At 37.0% G+C, this 27,311-nt stretch overlaps 1 protein-coding gene across 4 annotated transcripts; it reads right to left on the bottom strand.

The window, feature by feature from the left end:
• Positions 1-4,463: 4,463 nt before the first annotated feature.
• LOC139979354 (alpha-N-acetylgalactosaminide alpha-2,6-sialyltransferase 3-like) lies at positions 4,464-26,326 on the bottom strand. 4 transcript variants are annotated; one of them, XM_071990056.1, is made up of 7 exons: positions 26,020-26,326; positions 24,308-24,404; positions 21,923-21,985; positions 14,316-14,675; positions 10,152-10,573; positions 8,959-9,066; positions 4,464-8,084 (listed from the first exon to the last, which is right to left on the bottom strand). In XM_071990056.1, exons 2-7 carry the CDS (start codon positions 24,353-24,355, stop codon positions 7,760-7,762), a joined length of 1,326 nt encoding a protein of 441 aa, XP_071846157.1. In that variant the 5' UTR covers positions 24,356-24,404; positions 26,020-26,326; the 3' UTR covers positions 4,464-7,759. The 4 variants fall into 4 exon arrangements, with proteins under 4 accessions (XP_071846157.1, XP_071846156.1, XP_071846159.1 ...); XM_071990055.1 differs by having other exon boundaries at positions 26,084-26,326; XM_071990058.1 differs by lacking the exon at positions 21,923-21,985 and having other exon boundaries at positions 26,020-26,325.
• Between the last annotated feature and the right edge of the window lie 985 nt (positions 26,327-27,311).

Below are 27,311 nucleotides of genomic sequence, written 5' to 3'. Positions count from 1 at the left end.
CATCGTTTCGAGTTCGACGCAATATGGCATAACAAACGTGTAACGGCAGAGTCAATCATCGCTGGTTATCTCGTAGCGTATAGAACATGGTGATCTCAGAGGACATTATTAATTGGCAAAAGTCTACTAACTTTATGATTCTTTAATATATAGATCAAAGTATATCAAACAGGTATCAGAAACCCCTTTGGAAACGGATTGTATGTTATTAAAATATCCTGGTGTTTATTTCCAGAGTTGATCACAAAACTTCAAGTCCATATTCATCACCCAAATTCTAGGTGCTTTAATTCTTTGGTGTGACATTTTGCATCACCTACTTGGCCCAAGTAGGTGATGCATCCATGCGAGGAAAGAGTTGGCTTCAAAAGGGCTCAATTCACTTGGATGTGATATTGTATATGATATCACATTAACCGCGCGTAAAGGGCAGTGGCGTAGGAAGGTACTTTTGAGGGGGGGGGGGGGCTGAAGACTGATGGCCGGCCTGGGGTAGGGGTTTAAGGGTGTCCCCCTCCCCTTTGGATTTTTTTTTTGTATTTCCAGGTGGCCTCAGATTCAATTTGGTGCAATATAGCACACTTCAACACCCACTCCATTTTGTAAATAATTTTGCATTTTCACCTGGCCTTAGATGCAATTTGGTGCTTCAAATGAGATTTTTTTCTCATTTGGAAATGAAAAAGGGGTTTTCTGACTTGCGAAGCGGGGGGGGGGGGGGGGGAGCGGAATGATACTTCCGCCCCTCCATATTTTTCACTGGGGGGCTGGCGCCCCAGCCCCCCCCCCCCCCCCGGTTCCTACGCCCTTGGTAAAGGGTGTGAAGACTCGCGCAAAAAGAAACGTCTAATGCCGGTAATCTGACCTATAGTTTCGAATGAGGTGTAACAGAAGTGTTAAACCCCAGAAAATACACATATAGCTTGCTACCGTCGGTAATTAGACACTAGTGTACAGTCAGTACATACAGCTGTGGTCAATACCCACAGCACAGTATACTAACGATACAGCGATGGACATGTCAGGTCCAGCTAAAGATAACAAGGTATCACGTTTCATTACTGTCTGCATTTTGTAGCGACACGCACAAAACATCACTTGCAACATGGAGCTATCGGTAATAACTCCACGCTTGCAAGCAAGAAAGTTATACTTTTTCAGATGGCGGCACGCGGTTTGGGCGAGTCTTCAATGCCTTTATTAGGTATAGTCAGTGGCGGAGAAACAGGGGGGTTGGGGGGGTTTTAACCCCCCACTTTTTGAAGAGGGGGGTTGGCCCACACAATCAACCCCCCCTAGTTTTTGCCAGTAATGTTCTGTTATACTGGCCTATGTTATGTGCTCCAAATGGCATAATAAATCAAATTATTAAATTTGAAATTGTTAAAGTCATTTCAACCTTTTACCTGGTATATACATCAACAATTAACGAAATGAAAGGGGGGTGTAGGCGGTTTTACACTATCTAAAAAATGCATCTATTTTCTGTGCACGACTTTTTATGGACTCATAGTGCAGCTATAAGAGTATCTAAAAGTGCTTCGTGTGAACCTTGAGAGTCAGCTGATTCTTCGTTAGTATGAAACCTTGAGTTAACAAGTAAATCTTTGAGATTTTGGGCCCTTTGGTAGGCTAGCACTAGAACGAGACGCCCAGGCCGAATATAAAATATTCAAAGGCTACTACTGATGAAGCTCCTCCTATAAAGTTTGAGAGCAGAAACCGGTCTAGTTGGTCCTAAGAACCTACGCTAGTCTCTCCTACTATTAACAGTACACTCAATTCACCTAATAGGTGCAATTATGTTTCACCATGAGGAGCATGCTATAAGTTCATGTTCCTCGGGCCCTCCCTTAAAAATACTTCAGGTTCTTGGCGACTACGTTGCGTTAGATAGTGTAAAACCGCCTACACCCCCCCCCCCCCCTTTCATTGCACCCACGCGGGAAAACTGCATTGAAATGAATTTTACTGTATCCTATATGTTGCAGCTGTAGAGCGCATGCGATTCAGAAAAAAGTTGATTGGATACGGCCAATAGGCTATAGAATCCATGGTGACCGTTTATTTACAAGTTGAGAATACAACATGAAAAAACGAAAAATCTTGCTTTTCATTATAGTAACACATCAGTGACAGAACATGAGATTTCAATTTTCAAAATATGAAATGGTTTAATGCAGCTTTTCCAGGCCTGGGCAGTGCCATTTACTGCAATCTGGGAGGCAATATTTGCCAAAAAATTCTTGTGCACTTAGCGCCAACTTATGGTGGCGCTCAAGGGCGGTGGAGGGGCACGTGCCCCCCCCCCCACTTTTCCTCAGGTTAAAAATGTGCCCTTTTTCTACATAAAAATTGAGGTGTCTCAAGTTAGCAAGAGGCCAGGGAACCAGAATGAATACTCGGGAAGGGCCGTTTCCGGCCATCTGAGGGGTTTGTAAAACCAAAAATTTTCTTGTACGCTCCGCGCCAACCGATGGTGGCGCTCCGATCAGATAGTCGTGCATACAACTTTGCAAATCCTGGCTACGCCCCTGACTTTTAATGAATTTCTGTGGGTCAAACTCAAAGCTATTTCGAATGAAAAAATTGTTAAGATATTAACAAGAAATAAACTCTAATTCGGTAGATTCCTACATTAGCAACTAGCATGATTTCACCTCATTTTGTCTCAAAAGAAAACTTGTTCCTTGTTTCCCAATTTGCACATTGGATATTGCAGTGCTAGTATGCATAGTTTCTTTGAGGGGGGGGGGGGTGTTGATGGAGTAATGTGTATATGCAAATAAGATAATACAATAAGAGGTATAAAGGGTACTAAATATCAGGCTGCATCAGTCCAATCGAATTTCTGCAAAGTGCCCTTTGATGTCGGTGCCCCCCAGATTAAAAGTGCTTCCGCCGCCCTTGGTGGCGCTCCACTTAGATAGTGGGCCAGCAGTTATGACTTTATTTCATCAATGGCCTGCAACCCCCCCCCCCCCCCCCACTTCTGACAAGAAATCTCCGCCACTGGGTATAGTTTGGGTTATTAAGGTTGTGTAATCTCCAAGACTCAGCGACGTAAGGTTTTAGGTTTACAGTATGTAACTGTGACATGCAGAAATCTAAATACTTCTGCTTGAAAGTGTGTTTTCCTTTATATTCAATACTTTTATTTTCTTTGACAAACATCGAATTGCTTGAATTTTTCAGTAAGACCTACTACTAGAATCATTTCCATTAGCCTCAACTCAGTGTTTGCTATTCACCTTGAAAATGAAGAAAATTAAAGTGAATGTACCAAAACAATTTCATTTCCTAGTGACAATATCACATCACAAAGTAATAACCAGAGGGAAACCCCTCCCAGTGGTAACTTGCCTTTAAATACATTACATATGCAGCACAAGAGTAGTTCGCAAACTAACCTTGGCTGAAGTCCATACTGCAGATGGAGAGCACTATAAATCAGTGCTTACATGGTCTTGCGTACCTCAGTGCTTACATCAGCGCTTACAGAGTCAGTGCTAACATGGTTTGGTGACTGGGAATCTTGCAACATATTATCAGTCATGAAAGAAAGACAGAGGGGAATTGTTCGTTGTTGGTAATTTACAAGAGCTGAATTTGTAATAATTAAATCAATGAGATCCATTTGATATTTTGACCTCTGCTGACCTCAATTGACCTTAGATCTCCACCCAAAATAATTGGGTTCTTTTTGTAGCCTACTCACTATAAGAAAGTCACATTCCACATATGAGCTATATGTTGTAACTCATCTTGGGATATCATGTTAACAAGGTTTGTGTTTATAAGGCTTTACAGTGTGTATCCTTTGATGACCCCAATTGATATTTGACTTTCACCATAAACAATAAGGTTCCTGTATTAATTATGGGGAAGCCACATGTCACATTTGAAGAATGCAGAGGTTAGCTTGAGATATGTTTACAACTAGGGCATCACGTACACACACACACACGCGCGCAAAGTTGACTGCATAGGTTTCTTGCCTGCCTATGGCAATTAACCAAACATGGCAGCTTTTGAGGTTTTCCATCACAAATATCTCTATCAACAGTTGGGTTTGCTCCTCCTCTGCTCAGCAAAGTAAGTCAAATGATCATCAATGGTATCCTTCCCTTCTCCTACTTGATGCTTTACAACTCAAGTATTTGACCTATCCACAGTGTAACCCCTCCCCCCGCCCCCCCCCCCCCCCGCCCCCCTTCACAACCTCTCTTTCAATGGAAAACAAAACTGAAAGTAGTTTACTGGTACCACGTTGACTGTAGACCTCATTAAAAACCTACTTACTCAATTTAACCACTCCCCCACCTCCTACTACATGGGAGGCAGCTTAATGATCCCAGAGCATTTTCCCCTACTTTTTCAAAAATCCTTGCAGGTAAAGTTAAGATAGAGAAATAAAGGAGAGACACACAATAGAGTAAAAACATGACAGATAGACTGTGATGTAATTTTCTGGATTGTTCACAATTATATTATATGTACACTTCTCTATTTGAGAATATTGCATCAAAGCTTACACAATTCATAGTAAACAGTAGCCTCCATTCTGAACAAAAGTAAAAACATGTGACATATTAGCACAAGTATATATATAAATGTCTCAAAGGAGATTAAACTAACAAACCTAACAGCATTCAGCCTCAGTTTTAGGGCAAGAAACAATTTCAGAATGAGATCAGATTCAGACAAAATGACGAAACTTCATGTAACAACAACAACAATTTTTGAATTATTGAGCATTAATGCTTAGCTACTGAGTCAAAGAACAGTGGGTCTCAGCAACCCAAGAACACCCACTACATTTAAAGCTTACAACTATACCATGTATCCGATTCAAATCTTACATCAACTTTATTGATCATTAATTTATAAAAATAGAAAATCATATCAGGTGATGGTATTGTGTTGATCGGGATAATCACGAAAAACCAGCATGATATATTACTAGAGTGACGACAAGTTATTTTGATTTACCACAGCAATAACAAATTTATAATATGTAGTGTAAAATTATCACGGTCTGGTAAAAACCAAAGTTGTAACAAAGTCATTATCAGTTTCTGGTCGAGTCTGGTCATTTTTAGAGATTGCCTGACCGGAGCCTAGTCATTGACTCCAGTCACTGTGTTATCTCCATTGGGAAAAAAAGTGACAAACATCTTAGGAGTCACTTTTGCAATTTAATGACTCAACTGTGACTCACTGGTAACAACTAAAACATCCAAGTTTAATGCTACACTTGCTTTTGCAACATAAAACACACAGGAATCACAGGACACTATATTCTACAACAGATATTTAAAATCTTCAAAATACCTACCCTACCACACATTCATAGCATATGTATGCAACCTAAGAAACCTACTTTGTATATTCAAATCTTGTCTGAAGTTGTTATTCCCATACGATGTTGAGACAGCATACTAACTACTATCAGTTATAGATAAACACTAAGAAATCTTTCACTGAATTTTACAGAACACTGGAAGTTACTTGAATGAATCATACAGGAAGTGGGCTTTGGTTGTGAAAATAACAAGCTACTTCACCTCTAGTAATTTAAATCGTGTTTGACCTTAGACACTGTGTCAAACTGCAAGCCATGCCAAAGTCTCTTATGTTAACCTACGTTAACCTCATGTTATGAAAATAACAATGCCAAGTCAAAAAAACAATGCCAAAGAAAATAACAATGCCTAAGACTTGCCAAAGTCTCTGATGTTAACCTATGTTAACCGCAGTTAAACTTATGTTAACCTCAAATGATTTAAAACCACCAACAGCTGCAAAAACGAAAAGGGTTTGCAAGATTAAACCAATCAGAAATGCTTATTAATCATTATAGTTTGACCAAGCCCTGTCTGTTGTATGTTGCCAATGAATTAAATCCTAAACGTCAGATTACTGGTTCAAAGGTCAAATCCAATTTTATTCTAGTTTTAACCTCTTGTAAGGCAAGGTTGCCATCTACCCCTGACTTCTCCTCCCAATGACACATCATAAATGTACAGAGCTTCAAGAAGGTTTGCTCCCTATCTATCATTTTACCTCTGTAGTATACCGATGCGGTTTCTCCTACAGCTTACTTTCAGGAAGATCTTAGCAGAAACTGTCTAATACTGGCATCGAAAAAACACTCATGGCAAACATAGCCACACTTGACTGGCATTCTTGAGAGGAAGTATCAATCAGCAGAGAAATTCAGATGAGTTTCATAGTCACAGTTGAACACTGGGGTGTTGTTCTTAAAGGACGGTGTACTTGTTGAACTTATTTTAATGTTTTTTTTCTTTCATATAGCTAACTAACATGCTACAAAGAATTGCAACTGCTTAACAACTCCTGTTGAAGTATCAATGGTAAGAGCTCAAACTATAAGCATAACAATAATAAAACTATAAATAACTAGTCAACAGTCATTTTATTAGCTTACATGTACATGTCCATGATATACCACAACGAATAATTAGAACACTGCCAATCTTAATGAAATTTGTAAGTATTTTGTATCTTAATTAAAAAATTGTAAGTCTTAAAAGAAAACCATTTCTCATTGGAATTGTAGGATTTATGATGATGATATGTAAAAATCACTTAAATGAAGGTAAATCTAATATTTTGCATAGTTTGCATTTTGCTATCAGATAAATCTTACAAATCCTACAGAAAGAACAAACACATTTTAGTCAAACTAAATGCTTTCCTTTGACTGGATTAGATTAGACAAAGGTCGGCCTCTCAAGGTATTTCAAACGTTAGCACCAACTTCAAACTGTCATGGAATGAATTCTCAAGTTTGAGGTAACTAACAGACAAACAGGTCACAATTAAGACGTACAGTAGGCGGAACACTTTTGTTTTCCTTTTCACTTTTTTCATCACAGCAAGACTAACATGTTTGTCATTGACACTACTCTGTGCACTATGAACACACACATTGACAACCAACGTCATCACACATAAACACGATCTACAATGGAAAGTATCTTTAACCATGTTTACATTACAGACCCCGAAGTTTGTGTGGAGCACTATAAACAAGTTCTTTTAACCCGCTGGCTTTTACATTACACCTTGGAATCAGGTCCCACACTAATAAAACCAACAAACAAAAAGTCAAGTTTGTTTGTTTGTCCACTAAAAGAAAACTTGCAAAACCATTTTGTGTCAAATTACCTTTGTGACAAATGATGACAGATGTAGGTCAATGCTGGTACCGGGTCGCCAGCAGGCTTTACACTGCATATTTAGCAGAGCATTGATTCTGATTCACCCTTGATGCAAGCCTATCGTCAGGGCTTCCAAAATTGCAAAGTCTGATCTGCGTCTACACCACAGATCGGACCCCGAGCACGGGGGTTCAACGCCGTGCTTGGCGTCTAATGTAAACAAGGCATTTAAACACTTAATAGCACCCAATAAAGAATGTCACGACAATTGTCATAGAGTATGTTAGTTAGTTAATAACCAAAAGAGTATAATGCACACCCATATATATATAAGCATGCCACAGAGATACAAACCCATGCAAGGACTATACTCGATCCAGAAGAACATACATAGAGGAGACACATTTCATGTCTTAAAGTATGGCGTTTTTGTGACACCTTAATGTGTGAAGTATAAACAGGTAGACATCAGAAGAGCTACTAGAACAACACAAGGAATCCTTCTTTCCATCACCTTAATGCCTCAACGAGTCAACAGTATGCACAATGCAGACAGCTTTCCAGAACTGCCGTCAATGCACGAGTGGGTAGAAAATTCCTGCAAAGTGAAAGTAAAGTTTCCACCATGGATATCTGGAGAACAGATGGTGACCTGCAATTTCGTAACGTTTCAAAAACGGCGTTTTTAACGACCGAATCCCAATCCTTCTGACCGTCTTCCATTCCGGGAAGTGGAAATATATTTTATACAGACGTGACCACTGTGCAAAAACCGCCTTCTCCGTTATGAACAGATGTCCTCCCGTTAAACGTATCTCGCTGACTCTGTAGTAGCCGCATTCTGTCCTTGAGGTAATATCGTAGTAATGGTAAGGTGTCCGTTCTTCTGGATTTTCGCTAGAAAGTGATACAAGAAGACGCAGGGGAGAGACAATAAATATTTCACATTGTTACGGCATTGGATAATCTGTAAAATCAAAACTACGTCATCAATTCTCTTGTTAAAAGTATAACAATATTAAGTTAAACGCAGAAACAGCATGTTGAACAGTAACCGACTTAGAAGCGAAATTCCCAGAACTCTTCAATACACCCCAAACCATAACAATACTAGTCATAAAAGTCCTGTTAAACTGTTTCTTCAATTTGGTTAAAACTTTCAGACAGGCAACACAAGTGGCAGATTCCAGTAAAATGAATCCTCGAGTCCTATCATCCTTGCCATTGCTTACCAAACTGAGAGCAAATATACATGTCACTTAAAATAGCCTTAAAAAATTGTGTTAAACAGATAGTCTGGTAAGTTAGACATAAAAGAAATACAACATCAGTACTTACAGTTCCATCATAACCTACATTCCCTTTTATGGCCTGGGCATACTGCACCTTTTATATGATTCTCGGCAGATATGTAAATTTTCCGTGATGTATAATGGAAGTCTGAGATTTATTTGTCTGACAAGTTCCACTTTCTCATTTGTTGTAATAAAAAAATCTGGCAATTTCTTACGGACTATTATGTATGATCTCTGATTTAGGGGTGCTGTTATAAAATTGCTAGAAACTTATTGCTTCCCCAGCATCCTTGTGACAAGAATAAAAATTTTATGACATCGGTGCAATAAACAGTTGAGTAATTATGCTGGTGGGCAGTGGAATAGGCTGTGGTTGGGTTTTACTTTTTAAATAGTGCTACAACTTGAATAATACCACCATCTCTATCAGCCCACCATAGTTGTATTAGTAAATATCAAGCTAGAGATATACTCACTCGCAGTAATTTTCATGGACCATTCCGTATACGTTAACTGATTCACAGGTATCAATTGCATACAGTAATGTAAACCACCCTGTTGAGAACCAAGTTCTTGCTTGGGCACTGGTGAGAAATGAGGGAAAAACCGTAATGAAACATAACAGTAGTAGAAGCTGACTGCGAAAGTATAGTCACGTTTGCATGAAGCTAATTCTCTGAAACAATGATTCCTGATGATGTAACTAATTTTTTAATTTAAAATAATTTTTAAAAGTAGGTACCCAAAAGTTTGTTACAAGTGTGATTCACATTTTGTAATGTACAGCAGACATTAAACACAACTAATCGAATCAAAAGAAGTCCACTAGTTTTGCCAAATTTATCCTTCATTCAGAGTATAAACCAATTTTCGCATTAGGACGAATGATTGTGGAATTCCCTCAACAAATTGTCTAGAGGGTCTCGCAAAAAATATTTTCTCTTGGGGGGAATTTCCCCCAACAATTCATGGAACTTCCTGCAACTTGCACCATTACTGCAGTTACAAAGCTTGCCAATAACAAGCTGGATGTTATCAAGTTATGTTGATTTTTGTAAAGGAGTAATGTGCTTGGTCAAATCTTTCCAAAAAGAAAACCCTGGCTTTGTTAGTGCGGCACTGTAGTGTGTAATCTCTCGCAATGGTCGATCATGTGTACTGCACTGTATATATGTACTATATGCAAGCTAAATCTCGGTATGGGCATATGTACATACATCTAGCTACTAATGTAAAAAATAAATAAAAAATTGTAAGAGAATACCCCCAAAATAAATTGACTGGGGCAATTGGTCTTAAGAAATTGTTCAATCGTCAATTTAACAGATTAATGACAACAAAGAGTTGCTCACTAAAAATAATATTTGTATTACGGATTCTGTGAAATCAATTTCAAATCACCAACGCTCAAAACAACAGTCACTGGATCTTACAAAGTTGCAATGGGGAAACCAAAACTAAAGCAATCCTACCTTCCTGAAGTGTTTTTTACTGCAAGATAGTTTCCTTATTTCAGAGGTCAAATTTCCTCTAAATGAATCACTTAACATTGCTATTGTGTAAAAGCTGTTGGTGTACACATAACTCTTAGTTGCCTTTACAGTGAAACAGAACTTGAGAGCACAAGACAGAACCATATAAAATGTACAAATAACATTTAGATTCTTACCGAGAAATTCCAGTCTCTTGTAAGAACAGCTTCTCTGAAAATTTCATTTTAGTTGATGTGAAGTAGTTAAAGTCTGTATTGGGATACTTTCTGGCTAACTCTTCGATAATGTCAAACTCTTCGAGTTCGTCTATTTCTGTACGCTGGAAAAAGTGAACTACCACTCTCTCTGTCCTTGTGACAGGGTCCTCAAAAAGCTGTTTCTGTAAGTCCAGATTAACTCCAAATGACTTCTTAATGTTAGTGTGTCCAACTACACGTATTGAAGTCCTTGAACCTACGTCATTCTCGTACCCGTTAACTGGAGCATCGTTCATTCGTATCACACAGTCATTTGCATCTATCTCTTTGCCGGCATTTCTGCCCAGGAGCTGTCCCGAGCTAGATACAATAGCACACGAGCCGCAATGTATAGCTACACTCTGAAAGAAATGAGATCAATACCAGAAGAGTCAGATTTCAGACATTACCTACCGTACCATACCCTTCTGTTTCTAGTCACACTCAGTGCCTTACGTAGCTCATTTATGTTTCTTCAAGAAAAAAAACCTTAAACTATGGGGTTAATCAACGGTCTAGCGTGCGTTACTCACAGGATTAATGCACGATCTGGGGATAATGCAAGCGATGCACGAGGGCGGAGCCCGAGTGCATCCAGCGATAGCATTAACACCCGGAGTGCATTAATCATGTGAGTAACGCACGCTAGACCGTTGATTAACCCCGTTCATTCATACACTACCATTTGTGTGGGGGGAAAATCATAAAACAAAACATTTTTGGTTACATAACCAAAGATTTATTAAGGTGATGCCCCGTAATTTTACCGTGCGTTACTCACAGGATTAACCACGGTCAGCTGACCTGAATGGACCAATAGGATTTAGGAATCTTTACTAAGTATGAATGAACACTAATTAATTAAAAGCTACATATGTACATATAATGTACATATAATTGACGGAGTGCTCTTCTATTTTGTTTACTTGTTTTATATTTCTTTGTTCCTCACACTTCTGTTAGAGAGGGCTCATGCTTATCAGATCATCCAGGCTTCTTTTAATCCAAGTCTAATTGTCTGTCTTATACAGTTTATCGATCGTTGTAATGATACCCTCCTTGGACTGGCGTTACAAATCGTGTCACAAACAAATACAAAATGAAATTGGCTATTGTCGAGTCAGAGCTACCCATGGTACAGTATACACTATACAGTACAGAAGAAATCTTCATTTCTCAAGGCCCCTTTAATACATACATACAGTTCATGAAACTAGGGTGAATCAAGGCTTGCAGTTCAAACAACCTTAATCCCGACTGTACATAAACACAGAACTTCCCGTATCAGGTTGATACAGACATAGATCTTACGTTTATTTTCATTTACAACCGTGAAGCCTTACGCAGTTACGCTCTTCTCTGGTTTACATCAGGACCAACTTTTCAAATATTGTGGAACATGTATATACTTGTTTTCCATACTTTATGCGTTAAAACACAATTTTGGCAATCGGGTCTGCAATTTGACAACAAAACTATTAATTCAGTCGTAACCAGTGTTTGCATTAGGACAAGCGATTGTGGGATTCCTGCAATAATTTTGCTAGAGGGTCCTGCAAAGGTATTTCCATTTGGGGGCAACTTCACGCAACAATTCATGGTACTTCCTGCTACTTGTACTATTACTGTAGTTACAAAGCTTGCCAAGAACAAGCCGGATATTATCAAGTTTTGTTGATTTTCGTAAGGAGTATCAAATCTTTCCAAAAAGGAAACACTGCCTTCGTTAGTGTGGCACTGCACAGTGTGTATTGGTCGCAATGGTCGACCATGTGTACTGCAGTTTGCACTAAATGTGAGCTAAATCTTGGTACAGGCATATGTACATAAATCTAGCTACTAACATCATGAAACCCCTCCCCCCCCAAAAAAAAAAAAAATTGAAGTCCCCCTAAATTCCCCACAAAACCCTCCTAGAATATTTCACAAAAGTAAGAAATATTACATGCTCAATGAAATTTTATCAAAATTAACACAAATTCTCTTTCCACAGAATGTACACAAAATGACTGGCACAAGTAATATATATACATCATTGCCATTCTATAGGAGTAGCTACTGTATATATGCTACGGTGGTTCTGATGGGACAGGTGAGTTGTAAGTACTGTAGAATTAGTGTGTTAGTATAACGCAGCCATCTCCACAAATAAGTGAATTACACTTGTCAAGTTGACGTGTAATTCTGCTACATCTGAACAAAAATGATCAACTTGTCGAGCTGCTGCGTTGCACGTACAGTAATTTGACAACACATTACTATTGTACTTTTGCACTGGTCATGTGCACTACATACTAACACTGTACTGCAAGTCTGCAACTTGTCTGTCCCTTCAGGGCCACCGTTATATGCAAATTAAAAACAGACATTTGTTCTGCATTTGTTAACACATACTGATATATGCAGTCTGTATCTATGTACACTATCATGTACTTTGTACATGTATCATAATGTATCATATTATAATTTATTGACACACACAGCCATATTAGTATGCAACTCTCAGTTCCATCTTTTGCTAATGTTGAATTAATTATTAATACCATGCTGTACTGTATAATCCATCACTTAATCAGTACAGTATATATACTAATTAAGAGCTTGCTTCTGTATTTATTTGGAGTGGAACTTGTGTTAGCTCAGTGGTTAACGCCGGTGCCTTCCAATCATAAGGTCCCCGGTTCGAGTCACTCCAAGATTAATGTATGTCGTTCAGTTACAGAGTTACAGTAATTGACAATTCATAATCATGGACGTTAAATATGAATGTAAGAGACTGACTTCTGTCAGCTTGCGGCTTTGATAAGCCAATGAGGCTTCTTAGCGAGTTCCTGCTTGCAGGAGGATCTAAAATACATACACACATACATACACGCATACATACTAGAGTACAGTGGTAGCACAGAACAGTGTCACAGTGATACAGTGCCAATACTCAAGCTGTAAACTGTACAACATTTTACAGATCCTTTTACATATATATCTACAGATCTACAATATACTGTACATAGGTAACTTTAGTTCAGTAGCCTTTCAGTTTCACTGTTTGAACAGCACGTACGCCTATTCAATCATACTTTTCTATTACACTGGTCACTGAATATGATTTACAACAACATAACATCTGGCAGAGCAAGAGAAACTTTTTGCAAAGATTCCATATTATTGAAAAGACATCAAAACAGGTCTTCATTAGTGTCAGAGAATAAATACAGAAGGAAAGGTTAACAAACCAAACCTTGTCCAGGTATAATAATAGTATTAGTTGCTATTCTTGGATCACTAGGTAGTCACAGAGCTCCTAATGCTTTGGCTCACTTCCTTGTGCACTTAAATTTACATTAAAGTGTTTTGCTTCATATGAAGTTACATCAAAAAAAAAAAGTTTACATAAAGTCTTCTGCTCCACAGGACATTCACAGTGATTACAAAATTTGTTAACAACCATCACTTTTGTGTACAGTACAGCAGTTATGGTTTTCAGTCTGTTTACATTGCTGTCCCAAGATTGGTCCCATGTTTTTGAGTTGAAAGGGCAGAATGTGCATACATTGGAAACTTACTGCACCGAACTATCCAAACACACTCAACAGAAATATCCCTTGGCAGTGTTTAGGCAGTGTTCATAAAAGACATATTCTGAATACGGTAATGCAACGGAAGTGTGTTCTTTTGTTCACGGAAATGCACTTTGTATCGATGTAGATCCTGAACATATGCTCAAACTGTTGTGCATATTAAGGTGCATGGATGATGTGTACTACACTGTAGACCGTAACAATACCAAAAATTATCCTTCCTAACATGTACAGTATATATCCATCTTTGTGCAAACTTTGCATAACAATTTGCCGATTTTGCAAAATTTATGACCAAGCAGTAACAGACAAATCAGTTGGCATTCTCACAAAATAGTATACTGTACATGCATATCTAAGTAGTAATAAATGAGACTTTTTAAAACTGTAGACTTTTCGACCACCAATCACAATCCAGAACTTAATATAATTTTGTAAAATACTGAAAAGAAATATAGTACAGTATGCTTCAGTGTACAAATTACTACCAGAATACTGCATACTGTATATATACTACTGTACTAACCTGATTTGTCAATACTGTTTTATAATTGATCCAAGGCATACCAGTTGAATTTGGTTTCAGTATGGTATTAGCCGGGACCTCTTTAAGAGGTGTAGCAGCCGCTGTCACCATCTCATCATCTCGCAAAAGCTCCTCCTCCTCCTGCATTTCTTCCTGTCTTGTTCCCTCCTCACCTTTCTTTGGTTCTTTGTGGTCTGCATCTCTCCTTACCTCCTCGGAGTGGGCGTCTTGTACAGACTTTGGGATATTGCTCTCATCGTAACCGTAATTGTTACTATATGGTTCCGTATAATATAGGCTTACATACAAAAGACACACGAAAGTGTAGCAAAATGCTAAAAACAGTCCACGCTTCAAAGTCTGCCAAAAGAAAAGGTTACCACAAAGTAAGAAAGAGAAAAAAAAAACAGTTATAGTTTGTGAGATAGCAATAAATAGCATGATAGCAATATAGCATGTATTTTCTTCATGGAGAAATGCTCTAAAATGGTACACAATGATTTGAAATGTTTATTACACAAAACTATTACTATGAGGCTGTCATGAAAGCATGAGAGTGTTAAAAGGCAATGTCACTCCACAGTAATTACGTCCTGATTTATGATATCACGAAGAACATACTGTACCTTTCACACTTTTATTCATACTGTTCTGGAAATTTCCTACAAGTGACAGAGAATTGTGGGTATGTTCTAATATGGTGTCATGAAAGCATGAGAGTGTAAAAGCAATGTCACTGCACAGTAATTACGTCTGTTGCAAATTCAACGAGACTAGTCCTGATTTTTGACATCAGAAAGATCGTACCTTTCAAACTTTATTCTATACTATTCTGGAATTGCAAAATATTTTCCTACAAGTCACAGAGAACTGTAGGTATGTTCTTATATGGTGCAGACTGTCATGAAAGCATGAGAGTGTGTAAAAGCAATGTCGATGCAGAGTAAATTACGTCTGTTGTAAATTCAACGAGAACTAGTCCTGATTTTTGCCATCAGAAAGAACATTACCTTTCACACTTTATTCATACTATTCTGGAAATTTCCTACAAGTGACAGAGAACTGTGGGTATGTTCTAATATGGTGCAGACTGTCATGAAAGCATGAGAGAGTGTAAAAGCAATGTCGATACACAGTAATTATATCTGTTGCAAATTCAACAAGACTAGTCCTGACTCCTGATTTGGACATCAGAAAGATCATACCTTCCACACTTTATTCCCTACTATTCTGGAATTGACAAAAAGGCGGGTAAAAGAGGAAGTAAATTTCATTAGGTTCCCCCCCCCACCCTCACTATCAAAAGAATGTCGTTATAACCACTTGACTGCTTCTGAAGTATTTCTATCCATAGTTTTCATTTACTCTATTTGATACACAGTACAAAGGTTTGTTTACCAACTATTTAATGTAGCATTTCATTCTTATTTGTTATCTTCAACACTTTGATGTTAACTCTACTTCAGCAGACTTTAAGTAACAGCTGTTACATTTGTTGAGACGTGTACCTTACAAATTTCCTTCAGCAATGAACTCAACCCTAATATGCAGAGCTCTGTAAAGTCAGCAAGACTTTTGAATCGTATCCAAGAATAATGACGAAAACCTTTTCTTTTTATAAATCCTTTTCCCTTGATCATCACAAGATGAGAAACTTGAGACATTTATAGAAACCTTATCTGGTGTTACTATAAACCAGAAGCATGTTCAAGGCTACCAGCATAAGGCAAGGCATCAGGCGCATTGCGGAAATGAATTGGTAAAAAAACAAAGCTGGAAAGTTAAGAAGCCAAGAAATGGTAATACATAATGAACTGTGTTAATGAACAGCCACAACCGTACGGCGTATACAACGTACGTTAGCCCCATTACAAGGATTTACAATATAACCAAGCTACCCTGGCTTTCACTTAAGGCTACTTACTGTTGATGTGTAGCTTCCATCATGCCATATATATATATATATATTATGGACATGTAGAAACCAAAAAGCAGAAAACAAAAAAACTGGACACTTAAATGAAGCAAGATGAACTTTTTTTTTTTTGTATACATGTAGTGATTGCAGGAATTCATGGTGCTCTCAACCAAAAGGTCATTAGTTTGAAATACTCTGTGAAAACATTTCTTTCTCCTTTGCAGCCTAGAGGAGAATCACACCTAAACACCATCTCTATATAGCATGTATATATGTATGCTACTGTACACAAATGCTTGAACAACTCCCCCAAAAAAAAATCAATTAAGGAAGTTCAGACCGATTCATCATGATCTTTGGCTTACATGATCAGAGAGATATTTGTTTAGAACAATTCCTCCACACAGATACAAGAACTCTATTCAGTTTGGGAGAAACCCTCATTTAAAAATTGTGTCTGGGAGCTGCCATATTGTACAATAACTCTTTCAAGTTAATTGTTCTCTGTTTGTTTTTCTTTCCATATTTTCAAGGTAGAAAAAGGAAATAGCCTTGACACTGAAACCGATACCATCATTACAATCAAGGCTACCTTGAAAAGGTTCAATATCTTAGATTTCAGCATTTGCAAACACATCTTCATTTATGGAGAATGAGATTTTTTTTTTAAATTGTAACAAATAAGGGAAAAAAGGAAAAAGAAAAGTTGAACGATGCACACGTGCCTCGATGATGTCATATTTAGACTTGATCAAGTCTCCAGTCTTGTGTGTGAAGGAAATGTCCATCAATAGATGATATCTCCCGAAGGGAGTTAGCTTTTTCTTGCCGGTTAGGGGAAATTGTTCACGACATTCGTATCTATCACATCAGGCCAAAAATTATGATAGGGTTTGTGTTTCCTTTACAAAGACTTATTTCAGGAGCCAAGTAGCCTCTCATTGTGTCCAATTTGTGGGCTCATAGCTCGCGCCTCCACCAGGTGAAATCACTTAATGTCTCTGTAAGTTATCGTTCATACTGTATATGTTGATCAATATTATGATCAATCAGTTGGTGCAGCGAATTGAAAGCTTTCATATTTCAGCAACATCAATTGTATCTGTTGATCAATGAAACAAGCAAAAAACAAACTCCCCCACCTTCCTTTCTCTTTGCTACAGCATTTCATATTCAGAAAAGATGACAATTGGGTTAACTTAATTTCTCCTTTAATAGTATTATCCTTCATGATCACACTGTAATTTCTGTTTTGAGAGAAAAATTTGAAAAGACAAAACTGGCCGGTTCAAATTCCAATCCTTCTTCAAAGTAGGAGATTGGTTGGTCACGGTGTAGTACTAGGGTTGTTAATTCAAAGACCAACATTGTCCTTCGGTGTACATATTACAGCATGACCAATTTCTATCATAACGATTCTGTGCAGCAGTGGTTTCAGCATAATGAAGTACTGTGAACACAAACTAAAGTTATTTCAACAATAACCTCTTCAGTGGTTGCTCCAGTTCCTGGTACAGTGGAAGGTTGTATCCTGGTTTACAGTCCACAAGATTTTGTTCTATAAATACTACAATAGTTTATGAGGCTTTAATCACCCAAGTTATTTACTTTATATTCTGTTCTAATGTCTAAAGAGCTGTTCTTATCTCCTGCACACATAAATGCTGTCTTTTAGTTACAAAGTTTCCACTCAATTTGAAAGTGACAGATGATATTTACATTTAATATGTATCAGTATCAGTACGTAAATGTGTAAATAGAAGTGTACTCGACAGCAATGTTAGACTTTGTTCGAAACTTCCCAAAACCCACACAGTTTTGCCACTGAATACAGTGTGCAATGCTGTACCGTCTACAATGGTGGGAAATTACTGCATGTGACTCTGGCATTTACCATTGTTTTTGAACTAAAGAACAAATCAATATTCACTCCTAATTTATGTTAGTGACCTTCATGTTTATGACTAAAACAATAACTAGCAATTGTATACTTCACACCAGCTCTCACTCTTTTAGTGTGTAACCGGTGTGGACCATCCTGTACCCTGGTGCAAACAAGAACAAAAGCCTGGTAATTAAAGCCTGTTAACAACTATTTACAAATCTGTATAAATTTTACTGGACAATATATCCGTGAAACTGTTTCATGTTGTTTATATGAATAATGTTATTTGTTTTTATTGAAATGTTTGTCTGTTGAACACTTTACAAACATCTTGTTACTGTAACTGTTCATACAAGGCCTATATTTAACGTCATTATTCTGTATGGGAAGGCAAACTGCAGCCTTATGAGTATATCATTATAGACACAATTAGACTATACTTTGCTTTCACCACTCTGCCCGTTTGAAGACAAAACAAAATTAAGTCACATTCAAACCTTAGCAGGCAAAAAATTCATGTTCAAATTTTGTATACAATACATAGCAGTTTCAAAAGCTCTGAAATTTTGTGTACACTAGAATACTATGGTCTATGTCCCTAAAGTGCTTCTAAACATCTTTCTACTTAAAAAGCAATTTGACCATTTTTGCATTTCCATCTTTAATATGACATTGGAATAAATTATTCCTTGTTTGGTTCCCTAGGGATCCATTGCAGCATAAACTCACTGTATAAAGAATGACTATCTGTATGTGATTTGTCCAAATCATTATGAAGATGCGGAATACATACAGTATGCAATGAGTGTGTTGTACAGTAGCTCTAATGTTGGGGATTAAATACATTTATCACATATGAGTTGGTGTACATTTCCTATGGTGGTTGTGCAACTATGAAAACTTCTCTCAGATGTATCTTGATATTGAACTCACTGGAACGGAGACGAGGTCAGGGGGGGACAGGAAGGGAGCTACTTCCTTTAACAGATCATGTACCTGTGATGTACTCAGTAACTGGATTTTGTTAGTACTGTAGATCATGCACTAATAACAATCCATAAATATATACCATAAAATAACTAAAAATTGATTTGACCCTTCAACTGTTTTGTCTTTGAAGTTAGTGGATGCCCAAAAGAACTGAAAATTTCATAACAACAAATCAATCAATGTTATTCTCTATAACTCGGTTGACACAGTAACAAAATATATAAGCCAGAAAGCCTTTTGGCTTTGTGATTCCTTGTTGTATAATTTGATACAAATTCTACATATCTTTACTTACAATCTGCTCCCAAGTTCTTTTGCTACCTTTTATACAATTAGTCATTCTATTCACAATTATAATATTAGCATTTAACGTGCTTGTTTTTGTCGTTATTCAAAGAGCATGCAAAGCCTCCGATATCATTCTATTTCTTTGAGAAAAATCTTCCCATCAACTTGAAATCTTATACTTTATGGTTTTGTTCAGGTGACAACTGAAAAAATCTATTCACAATTATATTACTAGACAAGCTGGTCATTTACATGCTTCTTTTTGTCCTTATTCAAAGAGCATGCAAACACTCCGATATCATTCTATTTCTTTGTGGAACAATCTTCCAATCAACTTGAAATCTTATACTTCCGTGGCTTTGTTCAGGGGACAACTGAAAATTCTATTCACAATTATAATACTAGACAAGCTGGTCTTTGTTCAGGCGACAACTAAAATATTACTGTGAAAGATTTTATTGAATGTATCCGTTGTAAGGGGTGGGAGTTGGTGGTGGTGGTTTGGGGGGGGATAGTGTTATAGGTCTTATATGTTAAGGTTATCTATTTTGGGGGGGAGAGTAGTTCTTTTATAGGTGTTAAGGTTGTCTATTTTCTTTGATGGGAGTACTCTATTAGATTAAGCCCAAAAGGGTTTCTTAGTTGACTTCCTTTCACATTTTTTACTTATTTGCAGTTATAGTGTATTGTTCACCTTGTTATACTATGTGATGAAACAAATAATAAATAAAATACCTGAATATGCAGAGCAAGTGAGTTAAATTTGTCCAAGAATTAGGTGAAAACCAGAAAAGATGAGTGATGTTCCATCTCGTATTTGTAGCATTCACTTGTGGAGATCAACCATTTAATCCACTTGGTAAGGATTTTACAGTATAGAATTTTTATTCTGAGAATGTTTCAATATTCAGAAAGAGCAGTCTTCCTAGGTGAAATGTAAGATGTACCATGTGTGATGGATGAGATTTGAGATGACCTGTTGACCCCTTGTAGTTCAGGTGATAACTGATAATAGTACACTTGAGTGTGTTTAAAGCATCAATCATTTGAAGCAGATTTCATTTCCTGGATGACTATATATATGTGTAGTTGAAGATCACTTCAGATCTATTTTATATTGTGCCCTTTCACTAAACTGAACTGTAATTGACCAAACTATCATGTTCACCTAAAGAAAGTCATAGCATGGTAGAACTCATATGTTAATTGTAGACCATAAACACACACACAGGCCATCACAATCGCATAGATTCCTTCTGCCTCCAGCAATGAATCAATAACCAGAAAAAGAAAACGTTTAGTGGTTCAAAACCATAGTCATAGTTTGGTAAGCCATACATGGTAATATTTATGAACTTGTGCCCTTGCTCTTTCAGATGTGATGGCAGGCAGATCAATGGAGACGCTGGACGGCACTTGGAGACAGTGGAACAGGACAGAAGATGGATGAAAAAGCGGAACAATGACGGAAGTATAATGACAAGACCCATATATGGGTGGGTGAGTGATATATACAATGTATTTGATATGTTTTAACTTTTTTGAGCTTTGTTCTTTCAGATTTGATAGCAGGCAGATCAATGAAGACGCTGGATGGCACTTGGAGACAGTGGATGAGGATAGAAGATGGATGGATGGAGAAGCAGAACAAAGACAGAAGAAGACAGATGGGACCCCTGGATAGGTGGGTTTTATAATGTGTTTGATATGATTTAATTGTTTTTTAGCCTTGTTCTTTCAGATCTGAAATGAGAAAGGAGATTGATGAAGAAGCGAGAAGACCATGACTATTGAGGATGCCCTAAGACGACCGACGGGGGCCCCGGTTGGGCGGGTGAATTATGCAAGATACTTGATATGTTTTAACAAGGCTGAATCTGCATATCATGTATGAAGTTCAACAAAGATGTACTTTTTGAGTTCACAAAGTTTTCAGACTTTGAACTCTGTTGACCCCATATGAGCATTGAGCTTCACAGAAAATTTAAAGGCTTCACCCCAAATATAAAGTTAATCCACCCTGAACCTTTTGAGTTGTTTACAGTTTAAACAGTGTTTACAAGTAAGTGTCACATACATACACATACACTGGCCATCACCATCGCATGGATTCCCTTTTGCCTCTGGCAAGGAATCAAAAACAAATGTATGCATGAATAAAATAAAAGAGGTCAAATTTTATGATCTCATAAGCATGTACTGTACTGTCGCTACAGGGGGATATGGCGCCTGTGGACAAAATGCAGTGTTAGTGCCTCTTTCCAGATATATATATTTTGTGTGTGTCCTGTCCGCTGAACATAATGTGCGCAGCTACAGTAGTCCTCATCAAAATCTGTTACGGTACAGGTAACTAGATTTCCTGATGGCATGAAGTATGTCCTGAATGCAGTGTCTGGCAATGCTGAGTGAATGAAATGTTAATGGTACATTGCACATGTGTACAGTACTGCAGCATGTGCTAAGAAAGCATAGATAATGGAAGATATGTAACTGGAAACATCGTCCAGTTGTTTACCACCTTACCTTAAAATAAGAGCGATATGCTCTAAACTTAAAGATGCTCAGTAAGAAAGTCAATGCTGTAGACTAAAGAGATTAATTGAAAAGTATTTTATTAGCAAAGTTAAACAAGAACATATATACATACTGTACTACATCTATATCTAAAAATATATATTATATACACGTGTATACATGACATTTGATTGATTGATATATGTATATTTTATACAACCATTCTACAATGTGCATTCAAGTGTTTACCTTATCTAACAGATCATACCATGTAAAATACCAAATATTATACCTGTACATGTAAAATGGAATATTTATCATGAGATCCATTTCAATTAATACTTTAACTATTGAGCCATATACAGGTGTTTCTTAAACTCTTCACCAAAATGCTTCGATGGTATTGATGAACTTACACATAAAATGCACATACTAATAGGTTACAGGATAACCTACACACAGACACAATAAAATCACAGTAATTTTTGGAAAATGTTATCAAGGCTTAAATTATTTTTGGAAGGAAATGGGGGAGAACATATATGCGACATCATGCCATCAGTAGGCTATAATATTGTAGGGGTAGGGGGCACATGTGAATAAATTTAAAAGGAAGTATAGCACATGGTTAAATTTACCAAGGGTGTAATGAAGGCACAGCTTCCTCTTAAACTCCTACAATGTATAAATACAGCTCATAGAAGAAGATAAAGATAGAATTTTAGATTGTTTAGACTGCTAGATCGTTTCTTACAAACTAAGCCCACAGCTACTATTCTGCAAATGAATAAATCCATAGTTTGCTGTTTTGATTGAGTACTGTAAGTAGGGCACTGAAAGCACTTAAGCACATGCTGCATTGCACCATGCTGCATTGCATGCATAATGCAGAGGAGTCATTTTGATGGAGGCACGTGGTATATATATGTAAGACTGCAATGTCTTACCTTTACCTGTATCATTGAGAATTCAGTTTTATTTTGCTTATTATTCCATTCTTCCTTTATATCTTCATATTAGTGATTTTTGTGGCAAATTGTTTTTTTTCCTCGACACACATGCTTTCAACTCAGGATCAACGAGCCAGATTGTCGTCTGTGACGTAATACAGTTTGACTCACTGTATTGCGTCGCAGAGGATTTCCCAGCTTGTAATGAGCTTGTTGGTGATCTGCGCATGGTGCCACGAGCGTGAGGGTGTGTGCTTTATTCAGTTGTAACAAATACAAAACAAATTCATCTAGGATTACCATAATCCCAAATACTATCCAATACAAAATGCGCTGTATGTATGCTATAGGATTGATATCAGACATTAAATGATAAGAGATCATGTCCACAGGTGAAGAGATTCCTTATTTACAAGCTCATGTTGCTACCATCCAACTTTGAAGGAGAGTGGATGAGGTGAAATGTAAATTTCTGATTCTTTGCAATACAGTACCCCCTCTATGCTGTAATACATTAAGATACCAAGTCATTGGTGATACTCGATATGTTTGATAAGACAAAATTTGTTCTTTGTTTTTTTTTCTTCTTTTTTCTTTCTTTGAACCCGAGAAACTCTCTGACATCATTGCACTATCGATTGCAAGCACTTGTGAGTACAGTACCAGCGCCATTGATCTCCTTGTCGTTGTTGTAATAACTCATGTAAGAATAAATGTTCGTTGTTAGGGACATCGTGTTGCACTTGGGGAACTCCTCCTCATGTTTTGCTTTCATACTAGTTATTGAATAATGAATTTCATATATCCTCAATAAGCATTAGCCAACAATAAATCCCCATTGATGACAACATGCAAAGACAGAAAGCTTTGATATCAAACTTTGTATGCCTTTCAAAGGTAAAGATGGGTAAACAATCTTTGCAACTGGTCATGGTCTTTGTAGTGGTCAAGGACCTTACAACCAAAAACACAACATGAAAGATCATTGACTCCACGGTATAAAAGATATCTCATTATCAGGCCTTGAAATTCAGGCTATTCACTGGCTCATGCCAGAGGATTTCGCTGTATGTCACCAAAACTAAAAGGACACTAGATTTTCTCCGCTTGAGCTTCTTTCAAGGGTTAGAAATTGTAGTCATGTTATCAAGATGTTGGCATTTTAAAAGACAGTCTCTGTGCTATGTTTACTGGTTTTTTTTTCCATCTCTCTCTGATATTCATATTTCAAGGGTTTTGGAATAAACATGAAGGTTAAGAAACAACACACCACTTGCTCACTTTGTCATATGAATCAATTCCATTGCATTAATCTTGAACACAGTTTTGTTGGCTACGGTAGATGGGCTCTATCAAACTTGCACTACTCAAATTTTAAGGCCAATGGCATGAAAGTAAATAAGGAGCGAGAGAAACACTTCTTCTTTTAACTTTTAATCCTTACCAGATACTTTGTACACCAACTCATTCCAGAGGAGTGGCCAACATCCATAGCACAGTGTTGATGTGAGGCAACACTCCGACTCTCAGTTATCACACTTCTGTTGAGAATAATAATAATGAGGAGAAATAGTAATGAGGGGAAATAGTAATGAGGAGAAAAGTAATGAGAAGAAAAGTAATGAGGAGAATTTTAATCATGAGAATAATAATAATAACATTAACAATAATATTAATTATCATAATCATAATATTAATGATGATAATAATAATAATAATCATAATAATAACAACAATAATATTAATTATAATAATCATAATATTAAAAATAATACATTATGACATTGACAATAATTATAATAATAATAATAATAACAATAACAATAATATTACTAAATAATAATCATAATATTAACAAAGTGGCTATTTTTACCACCAGGAGTAACAATAATTTCTGGTTAATGCATGCGCAGTTGCTTTAACGTGGCTATTTTTACGACCAGGAGTAACAATAATTTCCGGTTACGCATGCGAAGTTGCTTTATTTACTTTACTGCGCAACCGAAAATTCGCCGATATCATAAGAATAGTTTATAAATAATTGTTACTCCTGGTCGTAAGAATAGCCACAGCCTAATATTAATGATAATAATCATAATAATAATACATTATGACAATAATAATATAATCATAATAACAATAATGGTGATTTCTAACTCGCGCACGTCCACCTGTAAGGGTGCTCAAGGCGCAGGACAGAGAGAAAAGACAACAGAAAAGAACGAACACAAGAATTATTGGTGAACATTGATGAATGCTTGACGCATAAGTTTTCATAACTTTTTGAATGAACAACCATAACAGTGTACATGCAAAGGTAATATCATAAAGATCTTTGGGGAGATATTTGTTGGTGATACACAATTATTTGAAATCATTCACAACCTGTTTCAAACTTTGCAGGACTTAAATAAGAAATCACAGGTTTAGGAATTCAGGAAATCAGGAGGGGAAAAAAGGGTAAAATTGTGAGTTTTCTACCAGTAGACATTAAGATTGAACACAAACACCAGAAAGCTTGGTTACCAGTAAGTCAAACAAGTGGGTATGATTTTAACATGAGCCCTATATCACTGCTTAGTACAATATTAGCTAATATTATTGGACTGTTCCCATAAACCTACGCAGCAAATGTTTAAGGATGTACTGTAGTTCAGGAAAATGACCGAGAGAAGTTGGGAACTTGATACTGTAAAAGCCAGTAGATTTTTAAGCACATGCACTTTCTGAGCAAGTGGCCAAAAATTGTCCCATTTTGGCAACCTTGTAAGTACCGTTGCAATATTTTCAAGTTAAAAACAAAAAGAGAGAAAAAACTGTGACTTGTTAGCAAACTAGCAAATTCTACAATTGCTCTGTTCAACTTATAAGCTCTTATGAATAACAAGTACAAGGAGACTTAGGCTAACCTTTGAAGTATGAAACATATCTACACAGGCTTTGGCACAAACCAATTCTATCGCCGCCAGTATGTTAACAAACGCTAGGCAAGTAACGATAAGCTTCACGCTTCTCACAGTATTAATAATACTAGTAGCTTTAGCCTAAGGCTAAAGGCATAGGCTAAACGTAATTTTGGCAAGCCTAACCTTAGGCTTTAGTACAAATAAGGGCTGCCCTACAGTCTTACTTAGTCTTAACCTAAGTTAGGCCTACCTTAATATAATGCAGATAAGAAAATAAATCCAAGTTTATTCGTAGACCGAGACATGTTTATTACCTTCATCGTTCTGACATTTTGACAAATTTGTGTTCACGAATTCAGCGAATTAAACTGTTTCACTCTGGATAGTAACGGCGACTTGTGACCTGCACCGTAGTTAGTATACTAGTAGAATGTAGGTCTGCTGAAACTACTGGAATATACTGAACTGTACAGAGCAGCAATGTACAGTATGCGTTGCTTCAGTAATATGTATACTGTGTGTTCACGGGGAAGGGCGGATGCACCATGGCATGGGTTACGTTTCTATGTATTTTAGATACAAACGGTGATTCAATTCAGTGTCACCTGTACAGAAACTTGTTCATGTTCTGTATTATGGAACGCCAACTCTTCATTAACCAAAAAAGTTATAAAAACAAATCAGTTTGTTTAGTTAGGCAAGCGATTATTCGTTTTATTCCATTATAACTACATGAAAATCAACAAGCATATATATTTCCTTAGTAACCCTACCATGTGATTCCAGATTACATAACTGAATACTTAGCAAACTGTGCATATTCCAACTTTCGAAGAGGGATCATATGCAACAAGTACGAATTCACAGCCTAGGTTTCAAAGCAGAGGTGTAACTTTTCGCCTCCCCGAAGAAAATAATTAGGCAAATCAGTCAGACAGAAGTTATATTCCAACCCCACTAACTCCCCATCCCCGGCATATAAACATAAACCCGGAAATATGTTATTAAAATAATCAATGCAGTTAATTCGTTGCTATTAATTATTATTCTTATCACTCTATTATCAATTAAGAAACCCCCAGTCTCTGATTTTCGTTTCCCGTTGTTGAAAATTTGGTCGAGATTTCAAGAAATAGATTTGAACTGGCTACAACAAAACTTCAATAACGTCGGCAACAGCATGACTATATTTACATCATAAGAATAAAGTGTTTTGAGTGTAGACTAATCAATCTTGACCAATCTGAAACTTTGGTCATTTAACACTAAAGTGAGACACTGAAGGTAAATTAACAAAAGTTTTAAGGTTTTCTTTATATATCCCTGATACTTTCAGCCTGTATAGATGTGACATGGCCGGAAAATGCTTAAAGCTGTAAAGAACTATAATACTGGCAATATAGTGGCAGTGTTGGACTTGAATATATTCACCCCGTCGAAATATGAGAAGAGAAACATAGCCAAGTGTCGTAAAATTGTTGTCTCCAAATATTTATTGACAATGGCAACAATATTTTGGCAAAATGGCAGCCCCCCCCCCCC

Source organism: Apostichopus japonicus, chromosome 14 (genome assembly GCF_037975245.1).
Source record: "Apostichopus japonicus isolate 1M-3 chromosome 14, ASM3797524v1, whole genome shotgun sequence".
NCBI lineage: Eukaryota > Metazoa > Echinodermata > Holothuroidea > Aspidochirotida > Stichopodidae > Apostichopus > Apostichopus japonicus.
The sequence above is the reverse complement of the archived record's forward strand: the minus strand, read 5'-3'. Positions and strand labels throughout refer to the sequence as shown.